General features: G+C 40.9%; 1 protein-coding gene across 3 annotated transcripts in view; it reads left to right on the top strand.

Annotated features, from left to right (window-relative positions):
• Positions 1-241: 241 nt before the first annotated feature.
• The window catches only part of Jhy (junctional cadherin complex regulator), a 64,061-nt gene continuing 50,316 nt past the window's right edge, over positions 242-13,986 (top strand). For all 3 annotated transcript variants that reach the window (XM_074066516.1, XM_074066515.1, XM_020182390.2), the window contains exons 1-2: positions 242-404; positions 2,861-3,290. In XM_074066516.1, the coding sequence (XP_073922617.1) occupies positions 2,950-3,290 (341 nt within the window). In that variant the 5' untranslated portion in view covers positions 242-404; positions 2,861-2,949. The remainder of the gene's footprint in view (positions 405-2,860; positions 3,291-13,986) is intronic.

The raw sequence follows: 13,986 nt of genomic DNA, 5'->3' as shown, positions 1-13,986 counted from the left end.
TCCAGTTTTGGAGGTCAGGACGGCGGCCGGCAGCCTCCTGGAGCGCCCTGCGCCCTTGTCGCGGTGGTTCTCAGACCCCGCATCCTCCCCGCGCCAGCCGGGGCCGGGTGGCGGCTGTGACCGCGGCGGTGGCGCGGGCCGAGGCCGGGTGGCGGCTGTGTTGGCCGCGGTCTCCAGGCAGCGCGCGGGGCGGGCGGGGCGCGCGGGGCGGGCGGGGCGGGCGGGGCGGCAGCGCGCGGGAGCCGGGCGGCGGCTGCGGCGCGGAGGATGGGGGCCGGGGTCGCGGCCAGGAGCGCCCGGCAGGTGATGGACTGCCCGAGGGGAGGAAAGGGACGGGCTGGATCGCGATAAGGACCAGGCACCGCTGGAGCAACTTGGTTCGGGACCCTAGAGCTTCAGAGCCGGTGCGACAAAACCTTTGACCCGGGCGGGAGGACCAGGGAGGCCGGGCGGGAGGACCAGGGAGGCCGGGCGGGGGGCCGCGATCCCTAGGGGTTCCCAGAGCAGCCCTGGGCCTGGTCAATCGAGACCGCCCAGAGCACCAGACTCGCTTAAAGGTACTTTGTGGACCTTCAAACTCCCTCTGTGGCGGTTTTGTCCCTCAGACACAGGCAAAGGGAGAAAAACCGAAGGTCCCTAGTGGGCACCTTCCAGCCTGCTCCAAACAGGGCCAGGTTTTCTTTGCCATTCATCTTGGTGAGCGCAAGCAGGGATCCTTGTCACCTACCGAAGGAAGGAGTTTCATCTGTCCCAAGGCCAGACGAGTTAGATCCCAAGTCTTGAAGGGATGCCTGGGGAGCTGGCTAAGTTTTTCAGTCCCTAGATACCATGGGATGTGACCTTTCTTTCTGGTTTACTTAGAAGTTGATTGGTCAGTTTCTCGGTCAGAAATTACAGTGGCGCAAACCATTTTTCACTGCACGGTACTAGGAAGCCACACTCATTAAATTGAAAACGACCCTTTTCTAATATATTCACGCTGTCAGCTTTTCCCTCTGCAAGCCTTTGCTTTTATAAGATCGGGCCTCCACAGAAAACCCAGCTCTTGTGATATTTGGTTTTGCTCTTTTCATACTCTTCCCAAATTTCATTAATATGTTAACAACAACAACAAAATCATTGTCTTCTATGGTCATTATTGTATTATTACCTGCCCCAAGAAACCTTAGTCTGTCATTTATGAAATGAAGACATATTAATGTATGGTAATTAAAAAATAAAATACAATCTTAAAGAAGAAACAATCTTAAAGGAGGAACTGAGATATTTTATGAAAGAACAATTCTAAATTGAATGATGATTTTCCCCCCTTTTCTGGTGCTTGGAATTGAACCCAGGGCCTCATGCTTGCTCTACCACTAAGCTCCACTCCCAGCCCCAAACCGATTATTTTAAGCTGATTCATCAAGATCTCAAATACAGTAACCATAATTTTTACATAAAACTGGTGCTGATGCAAACTTTTAGCTAAAATGTGTTATTATTTGCTTTTTCCTAAAAATACCCTAAAAAGCAAGTCATCTACTTATCAGTTTTAAAATAATAGGACAGAATGCAATATGTATTTTTAAAATAAGACTTATAATACCCACCAGCCAGGAAAATTAGGCCTTGATATGTTAATCTACCAACAGGGAGAAGTTTGAGTTAAACAGAAAACCACCTTGTGTGTATTATGAATGTTACCTTTGTTTGTTAACAGTGTTCCCCTAAGGAGTTGACAATGTTCCTTGGAGACCTTAGCAACAAGGTCAACATAAGCTATTTTAGGAAAAGGAATAAGAAATTATTTAATTAAAATTAAGATTTGTCAAAAGAACATGAGCAAGTCAAGAGCATCAAAATTTGCAATAATCTCTAATGGTAAAGATTTCTGTTATCTGACAGGGGAAGAAATTGTCATAAAGGCAATAAGAAAGAAGATAAACCAAAATAGAACTGCTAGCTAGAGATGAAAGGAAGCACAATCCAAAAATATCATCTCTTTCAGTCCAATGTGAACTCAGAGCACCCTTTCCATAAACCATCTCATGAGTCACTGCAATAGCCCTTTGAGACAGTGAGTATTTCCTTGGAGTCACGTCCTTAAATCAGTTGGAAGGGACTCTAGCTAACTCTTACCTTTGATTCAGGCCAGTCTCCCACCCAGCTTTCCCCAGGACCACATTCCATCCAAGCTCGACTTTGAGTCGCTCAGGGGCAGGAGTCACAAGACCACCAACTCTGTGGTTGAGCAGTTTTAATCATTGTTATTCTGTTGTTCTTTAATACTTAGCAGAGCTTCATCTCCATTTTAATGTCCACCAAATTATGTGTTCCTTTCTATTAGCGTCTCTTGGTATCAAAAAGTTTTTTTCCAATGCCGTAGTTGGCCAAACTAGATCTAAGGACAAAACAAGTTCCTTGTTTGCAACTCCAGGTGTGAAAACCACGCTCTTCTCTCTCCCACTCCTTCCTCCACTTTCCAAAAGGTAGACTTTGAGCATGTTTTACTCTAGTGATGACTCCTGCTGAACATGATATATGTATATCTAAATTTCTCTGGACATTTGAAATAAGGCCATCAAAGTACTATCCATAATTAACCATCTGGTTTTGTCCCAACTTGTCTGTAGTAAGCCCTGATATTTGATTTCCCCAATAAAAGTGCACCCGATAACTCAGGCTGTTTATGAGCTCTAAATCAGATGTGTTTCTGTAGAGAGAAAAATAAGCAATAGGCCTTGCTCATACCAACAGAAGGGTGCATTCAAAAACCTGCAGATAATATAACAGGGTTCTCTAATTCTTTGAAATTTTGAAAAACATTGACATTAACATTTCAGTAGTCACAGAGTAACGGAAATACAATTTTTTTTAGGTAATGTTTTTTGCAAGCCACAACTTTCAATATCAGCCAACTGCTTCCTTTAACAAGAGTCTTTCCTGCTAATTTTTGTATTTTTCAAGATGAGTAATAATAGACTAATTCCCAAGCTCTCCATTCAATCTCCTGTTCTACACGCCAACTTAAATATCCAGTCTTCAAACTCACCTTTTAAGAAAGAAGATTTAACTCTGATTTCAAAAGACTCTTTAGAATCAGATTCAGAAAGTCTCACTCAAGAAATTAAGTCCCTATCTGGAATTGAAGACCGAGTCCAAGACAAAGATATGGAGCCTGACAGCTTAGAGGAAGACAGTCCCGGACAGGAAAGCCTGAGTGAGACAGAAGAGGAAGCAAGTAGAAAAGCAGCTCAGAGGGCCAGAGAGAAAGACTCTCATGCCCTGGACAGTGGTGTAAATCACAGGTAAGGAACAGGCTTGTGTGAGTTGGTAACACTGAATGCCAAGACAGTACAGAGGCACTGTCTTAGTGAACCCCTTGTAATGTGTGTGAAACAGGTCTCCGAGCAACTAAAGATGGTGTGGTTCTTTGCTTTTTGGCTGCATTCATTTATTTTTTTTTTAATTAAAAAATGTAATAATTATTAATAAGAATATTTCTTATATTCCTTACTTCCTATCCATATTCCAAATGTCTCCACTGTTAGGACCTCACAGTGCAGAAGTCCCAGAAAGTCTGGTAGAGAAAAGTACATAGCTTGAAGTCCCGTGGTCTTAATTTGGTCCAAGCACTGCTGCTTCATGTAGAATTTGAAATAAGTTACTTAACTCTTTGACACTCACTTGTTCCCATCTGTAAGACAATCTAAACTGCCTGTCTCACAAGATTGCTATGAAAGTCAGTAAGACACAAATAATTGGGGGTGGAATTCCACCCGCTTCAGATATGCTATAATCATACACACATTTAATATAACCAGTGTTTATGGGACTTAAGTGTATGCTATGAGCTACGAAAAATGTAAGGAACTATTTTAATGGAGTACTAAATATGATGGCGTGCAAAGTTAAAAGCTGCTGGCTTAGTGGAGAAGTGCAAAGAAAATGATGCAAACCACATGGGTTCAAATACTGGTTCTGCCACTTACTAGCTGTATGACCTTGGCCAAGACCACTTAATGCCTTCGTGCCTCCATTCCCATATCATTAAAAATGGGATAATAGGGCTGATGGAGTGGCTTGTGTGGTGAGCGCCTGCTTAGCAAGCATGAGACCCAGAGTTCAAACTCCGGTACCACCCCTCAGAAAGGTGGGGTAATAATAATAGTTACCTTACAGCTATCATGAGGCTAACATTTAATATATATGTAATGTTTTGAAAGTAAATGACTCTTTATAAATTACATTATATTAGATTTTTGCATAAATTAGGGGTGAATGATATTAAAGAAAATTTACAGAAAGGTCTAGAACTTGGGCAGGGTTTTGAAGCCAAAGTATGATCTGGATACTAGAACAGAATTAGAGTGCCATGTTTGTGGCACAGTGGGGTGTCCAGCTGGATGGCAGAGAATTTGTTTTGAGTGAAAGGAAAATTGACTGAGTAGGGAGCTGATTATAGAGGCCTTGAGAATATGCAGCTAGTCCTGGAAAACCAATCTACAGGTCATTGAATATAATCCTCCTGCCCCAAGAACTCAAAGACTTGTCCTAGCATACAGTCACAGCGAGGACTGCCAAGTCCTAAGTCTTCTCCTTCCTTTTGTCTTCCTTTCCTTCCTGGCACTGGGATATAAAGTTAAATGAAACGCATATGCTTCTTAAGGGCTCTCAAAATACAATAAAAGTGATATGTACTGTCAATGAGGAGGTGCGGTTGGAGAAGTTCACGGGTAGCTTCAGCGAGACAGACACCCCTGATTGGACGTGGTTGGATCAGCCAGGAGGAGAGAATGAACACATGTTCTTGGGGAAGGCCGTGAGATGAAGCAATGTTTAAGGAAGTTATTCTGCAATCTGATGTAGTTCGAATTAGAACTTCTGGATCGTAATGATTAAGACAAGGATAAGGACGATAAGAATTTTCAAAAGTCTCCTTGTTTAACTCAGTTCTTCCCTGTAATCCTGCAGGCAGAGAGGGTGCTGCCGTCTCCATTTCACAGATGGGGAAAATGAGGCTAAGAGAGACAAAATAATTCATCATAGTGATTGGAGGGGATGTTTGCTGTTTTGTTATTTATGTGACTTTTGTTAATTATGAAAAAAGCTCTAGAGCTGGGCATGGTGGCATACAGCAGAAATTCGGCACACAGGAGGCTAAGGCAGGAGGATTTTGAGCTCAAGGCCAGCCTGGGCTACATTGTAAGACCTTGCCTCAAAAAAAGAAAAGATTTTTAGCCTAACAGAAAAGTACAAGATGTGGGGGGAGGGAGACTGTGGAGGGAATGATAAACACTTATTGGCATATTTGTTTCAGAATTTTGCTTGTCTTAGACAAGGTCTTATTATGTAGGTCAGGCTAGCCTTGAACTCTGACCTTCTAGCCTCTACCTCCTGAGTCCTGGGCATGCCTCACCACACCTGGCTCAGATTTTTTTTAGGTCATCAAATATTACACTTGTAGTTTCCTTGTACCTTTTCTCATACTTACTCCCATTGTCTTTCTCCTCAGAAGTAACCCAAACCCAAAGTACAATTATGTGGGTATGTTCTTCTCACCAACCTTTATCCATTTCTCTCACAGGTAATCTATAATTAGTAGTGTGTGCCTATCTGTTTGGTTCAGCCAACATTATGTAGCTATGTATTTTCTCTCTCTCTCTCTTTCTTTTTTTTTGCAGTCCTGGGGATTGAATCCAGGGCCTCACATTCACTAACTTTTATGTTTTTAAATTAAAATATGTGTTCATGCATTTTCAACTTCCGTATAAGTTTATCCGTTTCCTGCTGACGAATCTTTAGGCTGTTTCCAGTGCTCGTGCCCCACAGTGTTCTGGGTACATCTTCCTGGGCCTCCTGGGCACAGAGCTTCTTCATGGTGTGCACATTCTGAAGTGTAATTGCTAGTCAGCAGAACAGTGAGCCTCTTCAGCTACGCTCAAAATGCCTGAGAGCTCTCAGTCCTCACAATTACTCAGGCTTTTTAACATTTGCCCCTCTGTCAGGTTATAAAATCCTTTATAGATTTCAGTTACTTTTCCCTGATGACTTATAAGTATTTTTTTTTACATTTTTACATTTACTTACATGTATGTACATTATTTGGGCCACCTCCCTCCTCCCCCACCCCACTTCCAGGCATGAGTATGTTTTTAGCCAATGGAGATCAGTTTATACATACTCTTTGGCAACCAGTTAATTTCATTTAACAAAATACCACCTTTTTCCGTATTTGTAGCTGTGGATCTGCCTCATGCTATGTAGTGTTCCAGTATGTACAGGTACCATGATACGATTATTCAGTCACCCCTGGGGAGACATTGGGATGTCCTCAGTTGGGTTTTGGAGGTTTTTGTCATTGTTGTTGTTGTTGTTTGTATGCTTTGGTGGGATCAGGGTTTGAACTCAGGGCTTCGTTCTACCGCTTGAGCCACAAGTCCAGTCCATTTTTGCTTTGATTATTTTGGAAATGGGGGTCTCACAAACTACTTACCTGAGCTGGTCTCAAGTCAAGATCCACCCGATCTCAGCCTCCCAAGTAGCTAGGATTACAAGCATGAGCCACTAGCACCCAGCTTGTTTGTTTGTTTTTTAAACAGTGTTTTCTCTGAAATACATATGAAGAGTTGCTGGAGCTTGGTGACAGATTAGAGACGGAGACTGAAGGAACAATAAAAGCCACAGATTAAGGGCAGTCATAGTAGCTGGCATTTATAGAATGCCTTTCGCGAGCCCATCTCTGCTGGACCCAATACTTCACGTGTGTTTTCTCATGTAATAGTGTAGCAGCTCTGGCAGGTTGATTCTGTGATGGTCCCATCCTGAAGGTTGCAAAGGAGATTTCGCGAGGTTGTATTAGCTAGTGAGTGCTGGAGCAGAAAGCTCAGATAATCTGACTCATGCTCTGAAGCTCGTTTCTGTCTTGGCCCTAACCTAAGAGGTAATCTCCTGGGTAGTAAAGAGTAGGGGTTTTAGGTACAGAAATGACAGCATCAGAAAGGAAAACCCTCTTGCCTTGTCTGAAGTATCTTTGTCTGTACTTTTAAAATTAAGAAGCTGAGGCAAAAATCCATTAAATGACCTCATTTACCCAGTTGTTGACTTTTCCCTCCTTTTGTACAGTGCTGAGGGACCTGATTTTAACCTTGTTCTTTACCAAAGGACAATTTCAACTCTACTTAATATGTTTCAAAATAAAGAATAATGCTTACAAAAATCAAAATTATGGTTAGACTCTTAGTCTTCTGATTCCAAGGTCCTTAAATAAGGCTATTTTCCTAAGTTTGACCTGCTTTTGAAGTGTTTAATGATAGACTATAAACCACAGGGCAGGGTTATAACTCTGGTAATTGCTAGTGTGGCGCTTCATTCACTAGACACCGGAGGACCAGTTCCACCCTATAAAGGAAAACAGAAGTGAAGCATTGGGCCACACAATGAGTGCCTCAAAATGTGATTCAAGTGTGGTTTTGTATTGGTCCTTTCTCTGCCTCACATTAGTCTTAGGAGCTTTTCCTAGGTGTATTATTGCTCAGATCTGAGTAGTTATGAGTAGTGATACAAATAAATTGATCTCAAGCTCTCAACACGAAATTCAAGTAGGCTTTCATGGCTGTACAGTAGATGGCATTCTGGGGATTGTAGTTCAAAAAACATTAGTCAAAGCCTGGCCCTAAACCAAGGCAAATCTCTTTCTTCTTGCTTTTACAAGCAATAATTTTAAAAGCTGCCTGACAATTCACTTAGCCCTACTCTTATGTTTTGATGTTACTAGAACCTCCAAAAGTCAAAGGCATGGTTCAGTGTATATGGATTATAGAAAACCTTTTACTTAATAGAAATTGGAGCTGCATTGATGGCAGTGAATGAATCGAGAGTGGAGAGAGGACCTTCACGGACAGTCCTTAAGCCCCACTCAAGAATGAGCCTTATGACACTCGGCACTGATGAAGAAAGCGATCGATGTGATGCCTAAGGCATCAGAAATCACCTCTTTGGTCCTGCAGCCTTCTGAAGCTGTATATGCTTTTTTAAAAAAATCAGAAAGCAGCAATTCAGTATCCAGTATATGCATTTAATAAGGTTTTATTTGCAGAAATATTGACATATTTACTAATATTTATAAAAAACTATTTGCTTTATAGATACTTTCTCATTTCTCATCACAAGAGTCTCTTAGATCGCACATACAAAGTATACACTGTACTATTGAGCCACACCTCCAGACATTAGTAACCCCATTCTGCAGATATGGAACTGCAGCTGTAAGCCTTGTCTAATGCATGTAGTTACTAAGCAATGGGGCCAGACACTGAGTTGAACTCTCTCCTAACTCCAAAGCCCAAGGTTCTGAAATAACCATGGATTGATCTGATAAAGAATTTCACTTTACTGTCTTGCAAAAATTAAAATTAGATCAATCACAGGATGGGCTAACCTGAGGCCAGAGTAAATATCCACATAAAAAAATCAAATTTTTGTCATGTAACGAAATTGTTTAAAGGATGCTGCGTCCTCAGAATAGACATTACTAGTTTCTCACCTTGAGCAGTGGGGTCATGGTAGCCCTGGGAAACAGTCATGTTTCATTCAGTGAGCTCTGCAGGTATGTCTCTCTGCAGGTTCACCTGGGAACCACAGTGTCCACAAAACAGCCATGTACTTTCTAAAAAAGAGACTCAATAATAATAATCTGCATTTTATCCCTTATAGTATATAGTTTCTCTCAAATGCTTCAAAGAGTGTTATTTCCAATTAATCTGAGAATCAGGTGAAGTATTGAGTGCTGGTTTCCAGGGCTTGGAGACGAGTACTGGTGAACAAATACTGATGGTACAGTAAGACTTAGTGAAGACCAAAACTGAAGAGTTTCATTTTTTCCCAAATTTCTCAGGCTGTTTTGTACAACACTTTGGAAATATTTACACCGAAGCTAGATTACCATCTCTTAGAGGTGGTATAGATTGTTTTATTGCACTGTTTGGAGAATAAAAAAAGACATTTGAGGCTGGTTCTAATGGCCTGGGCTTACTGAAAACATTCCGGGAGCTTCCAGGAGTCATATTTCATTCCTGTTCATTGCTAGCAACATTCATCCATGTTGATTTCTCTTGCCTGCTATTAGGTAGATTTTCAATTTAAGGTCATTGATTGGCCAATCTCTTCAAATGCATTGCCCTACGTACCACATCCTAAGGAGTTTCCATACAGTATTTGGGGAATAGTTACTAGCATTTTAGTTCTTTATTTTAGCTCACATAGAAATAGTTATGTCACAGAAGTGGCTTTTGTCATAGGTTATTAGTTTTTTCTGCTTTATGTTCATTCAGTTACTCATAAATGATGTCTTAGTTAAACCCAGGCATGCTCCTCGGAGCAGGCACAGTGCCATCCTAACAGATGAGCAGGTGCAGAAGAGTAAAGAGTGTGCGAGGGCGTGAGTTGTATCTATTAAGAGGAGTCCCCGCCAGAAATGCGATGACCATGGTGACTCCTGAGACTTGTTGCCCCAGAGACAGCCACTAGCTCCTTTCTTACTTACTTCAAAAGTGGAATGCATTTTTTTTGTGTTACAATAAATGTATAAATCACAAAATGTAATTTAACTACTTGTCACCTACAATCCTGTGAATTTACCAAGAGGATCAAGAAGATTGTAACAAAGTTACTTGAGGGATAGTTTAATGTCTGACCTTTACAGCTTCGTTTAGTTCCACTCCTGACAAGTTCGAAAATATAGAAATCTTTGATTAGTATAATTTTTAATGTGTCAAATTTAAACTAAGTGATTTCCCAACACATACTGACACTGAGGAGTTTTGCATGACAAGCCCAATGTAATTACTGAAGTAATGGATTCTTGGAGCTGATGGGGTCCTTAGAGATCAGCCTAATTCCCCACTGTACTAGAGAGGAACCCTGAAGCCAGAGGAGTGAAGACATTCACCCAAGTTCACCTCTGGTCAGTGGGAAAACCTGGACTAGAAGACAGGTGTCATGACGAATCCATTGCCTTTCCCATGACATCACAGCTAAATTCCAATGCTATTAATCTTCATATAAAACCTAAGAATATCTAGAGGAAGTGTAAACACCTAGAAATTTTATAAATAGAAGTCTCTGTGTCATAGCCATTGCTCAGGAGAATGAAAGGAACACCCAAGCCTTCCATGGAAAATGTGTTAGCACAGTAAACTGCCCTTGGTCAATTATGCCTCTTCTGTGTCATACTGCATTTTCCTCTTGCAGATGAAGCCTTGGTTTCACGTAACTTAACCTTTTCTTTCTTCCTTTTTGTTTTTGGCAGTACTGGTGTTTGAATTCAGGGTTTCACCATTTAAGCCACAGCCCTGTTGCCTTTAGTTATTTTTTTCAGACGGTCTTGAGATTTTTGCCCAGGTCAGCCTCAGACCTTGATCCCCTATCTATGCCTCCCATGTAGCTAGTATTGCAGCTAGGCACCACCATGCTCAGCCATTTAACATAACTGTAATGGAAGTAAGATGCTAGGATTTTAAATTGCTATTACCAAAATGTGATTTTTGGACAATATATCTTTCTTAATTCACAGCTTGTCCTTGAATCACAATTGGTCCTAACAAAAACTAGGGACAAATATCTGATTATTGTATAAGTCGCAAATCTGTTGTCAAAGAAAAAGAAAGGATTTTGGTTGGAATTATCCAAATTATATAATTACTGCGAATAGAATTCACTAAATAACAATTCAGACCCTTCACTTTAGTGTATTTCTGTAGACAGTCTTTGCCCTTCAGTTTATTAAACCATCTCTTTTTCTATTAAAATGTTTAATTTTTTAAAATCAAAATAAATGCTTTCATTAAATGAGATTTTCTGTGTGGCAAATAACCTCCATAAAGCACTTCAGTATGTTTGTGAAACAGTTTTATTTCATACTTGCAAAAGTGAATTTTTAATCCTTTGGATTTATTGCATTTTATTTACTTAAAAGCCATTGATAAGAAGATGATGACAAGCCTAGAATTCAGAAATCCTTGGAAACAATTGTCAGTTTTATAGTTCCTTAAAGAAGCATTAAAAACTTTACACTTAAACAGAAATTGAATTTGCTCCTCATATGCATAAAAGATTTAATGGCATATAAATTGAGAATAATTGTTCTGTTTAAAAGGATTAAATTCAACCTAAATCAATAATAACGTGCAGTTTCAATCTAACTGCCTACTTAAAACAAAGTGGAAAATAAGTAACAGCTAACTGATTAATAGTAATGCTTTTATTCACCTCCTCAACAGGCAAAATGGCCAGTTACTGAATATTTTATTGTGAGTGCAAAGGATGTTAATTGTACTAGAAACATGCTCTAATTTTAGTAATTTTTTGATTGAATACCAAACTGAATATGAGGCTCTTCATTAAATGGAGATTTGATTTTATTTTGTTTGAAGTTATCACAGCAAGTACTCAAATATAGTCCATTAGAGGCAGCAAGTATCCCGGCGTATGCACGGGAGTCCTCCCCCACCCCCTTCCTGTCTGCATCCATTTCTAACCCAGGCCTCTGAAGAGGAGACCCGGCATCTGTTGTCTGAACAGCAACAAAAGAGCTGTGGACGCATTGTCTGTGTAACCTTTCTATCACATGAGGAGGAAGAGAGGTGCATGCTTTGTGTGTGGTTAATTGCTGATGAAAGGATGCTTCACATTCATTTTGCCCCAGCGTGTTGACCTGGACCACAAAACACAATTGAGCTTCTTAGCACACAAGCCCAGTACAATGGGGCTCTATTTCAACCATTGGATTTGTTGCCATGATTTTGCAAGACATAACCTCCCATTTGTTCCAATGTATGCTGTTCATCTAGAAAAGGTGGAGGGGATGGTTTAAGGTAGTCTTGCAGCTGTACACAGTGCAGCATAATTAACACTTTCATATGGTACAGACTCTGAATCCTTGTATGTACACATTTTTAGGGTTTCTCTTCAAACAATTGGCTCAAAAATATTTTTTCCTCAGCCAAACAACTCATCTTCTTTGGCTTGTTCCTGAAAATCCTATTTCCTGGAAAATCCTGTCTTCTCATTTCCACCTAAACTGCCAGTCGTCTGTAATGTGTGATATTGTTTCTACAATCATTTAAGAAAGGAAGTCTGTTAGGGTTAGACATTATAGCTTTTTTGGAATGTCTAACATAATTTAATTCTTCCTCATCATCTTTCAGCAGTTGTTAAAAATATTTCAATGTGTAGAAACACATTTCTCGAGCCCATTCCTAACTCATAGTTCAAACATTCTCCATAGTACCAAAGTCATGACTAAAAGCTGGATATTTTAGAAAGGGGGTGTTAAATCTTTCAGGCCACTAGGGTACCAATTAGAGCATCAACTATGAAGACAGCTTCATATTCTTGAAATAATCTCAGCCCTGGGGAGAGAAGGATCCCTTGAGCTCCATCAGCAGGAAGCACAATACACAACAGCAACCTTATGTAATGGTGACTGAGTATAAGTCCAGTGTCAGAGCTCACTGACACACCTTTTCACAGGTAGCTCTTATGGAATCCTTACTCTGTGTCAGGCACAGAAGCTAGATCACTTATCTATGTTCACATAGAAACTGATGGTACCAGGAACTGAGGGCAGGCAGCTGGATTCTAGCACTCTAGTCCTCAGACACTCTGCTGTACCATTTCTCAGAACCAGGAAATGAACTCCATGTCATTATTCAGAGAGACAAAGCCCCACAAACATTACATATGCCTGAAGAAGGTCTATAGCCCTGACTACAGACATGCTGCTATCAGCTGATGTTAGTTAAATATGATGATCAGTTGGAGTACACCAGTTTTCTTAGTATAATTGCAGAGATGAAAAAATCAAGGGATCTATTTCTTCAACCATTGGAGACTGTGGTGTTCCTCAGCTTTCCGTTACTGTGACAAAAATGTCTGAGATCAACAGCTTATAAGGAGGAAAGATTTATTTTGGCTCCCGGTTTTAGAGCCAGGCTCACTTGATCCTGTTGCATTTAGCCTTTGGCAGCATATTACATCATGACAGGAGCATGTGGTGGAGGAGGCCTGTTCACCTCATGGTAGCCAGGAAGCCAAGAGAGAGAGGAAAATGCTGGGGGGTCTCAATATCCCCTCTAGGACATGCCCCTGTAATCTAAATTCCTTCCACTAGGTCCCACCCCCTAAAGGTTGGACCACCTCCCAATAGTGCCACAGGTTGGCAACCAAGCCTTCAACACATGGGCCTTTAGGGGACATTTCAGATTCAAACATTGGGGGACATTTGGACAGCAACTATCTATTAAAAATTAGTGGGCATTACTCACTAATTGATTCTTTTGTGAATTATCATAGCATCAAAGAATAATGAGGTTGGAATGGACTTTGAGATAGCATCTAGCAATTGAATCTGGAAAAGGAGATTAACATATTTTTAGTGATAAGCAAGGTTATATCCTTCTATATTTTTTGTAGTGCTGGGGATTGAATTCAGAGCTTTACACATGCTAGGCGAGTGCTCTATCACCAAACCCCACTCATTGTCCTCCTCTCTTGAATATCTATACCATCCTGCATTTCTTTATGCACCTAATTCAGTGTGTGCACAATTTACCCTCATTGGAGGGTAAAATCCATCAGCCTGTTGCCATTTTGCTCACTGCTGTGTCTTCTGTGCCTAGAATTCTACCTATACACAGAGACATGCCCAATACTTATGTGTCTACTGGCTGGCCTAGCCATTCACTAGCTCACCTAAAATAGGTGTGCAACAAGCTTGCTTTATGACCCCCTGAGGGAATAGCTGTATGATACAATGTGACTTTCCAGAGAGGAGAGAGGTCCCAGAGCAGATTGCCAGGGTCAGTATCCTGACTGCACAGCCTGTTAGCTCTGCAACTTACATAAGGTCTCAAGACTGCCTCAGTTTCCTCTTAATTAAATGGGGGATAACAATAGTACTGGGCTTCCCTCAGAGTTGTTCTAACTAAAACACTGAAGATTCAC

The sequence above is a fragment of the Castor canadensis genome, chromosome 2 (genome assembly GCF_047511655.1).
Source record: "Castor canadensis chromosome 2, mCasCan1.hap1v2, whole genome shotgun sequence".
Taxonomy (NCBI): Eukaryota; Metazoa; Chordata; class Mammalia; order Rodentia; family Castoridae; genus Castor; species Castor canadensis.
This window is presented reverse-complemented; position numbering and strand designations above follow the sequence as displayed.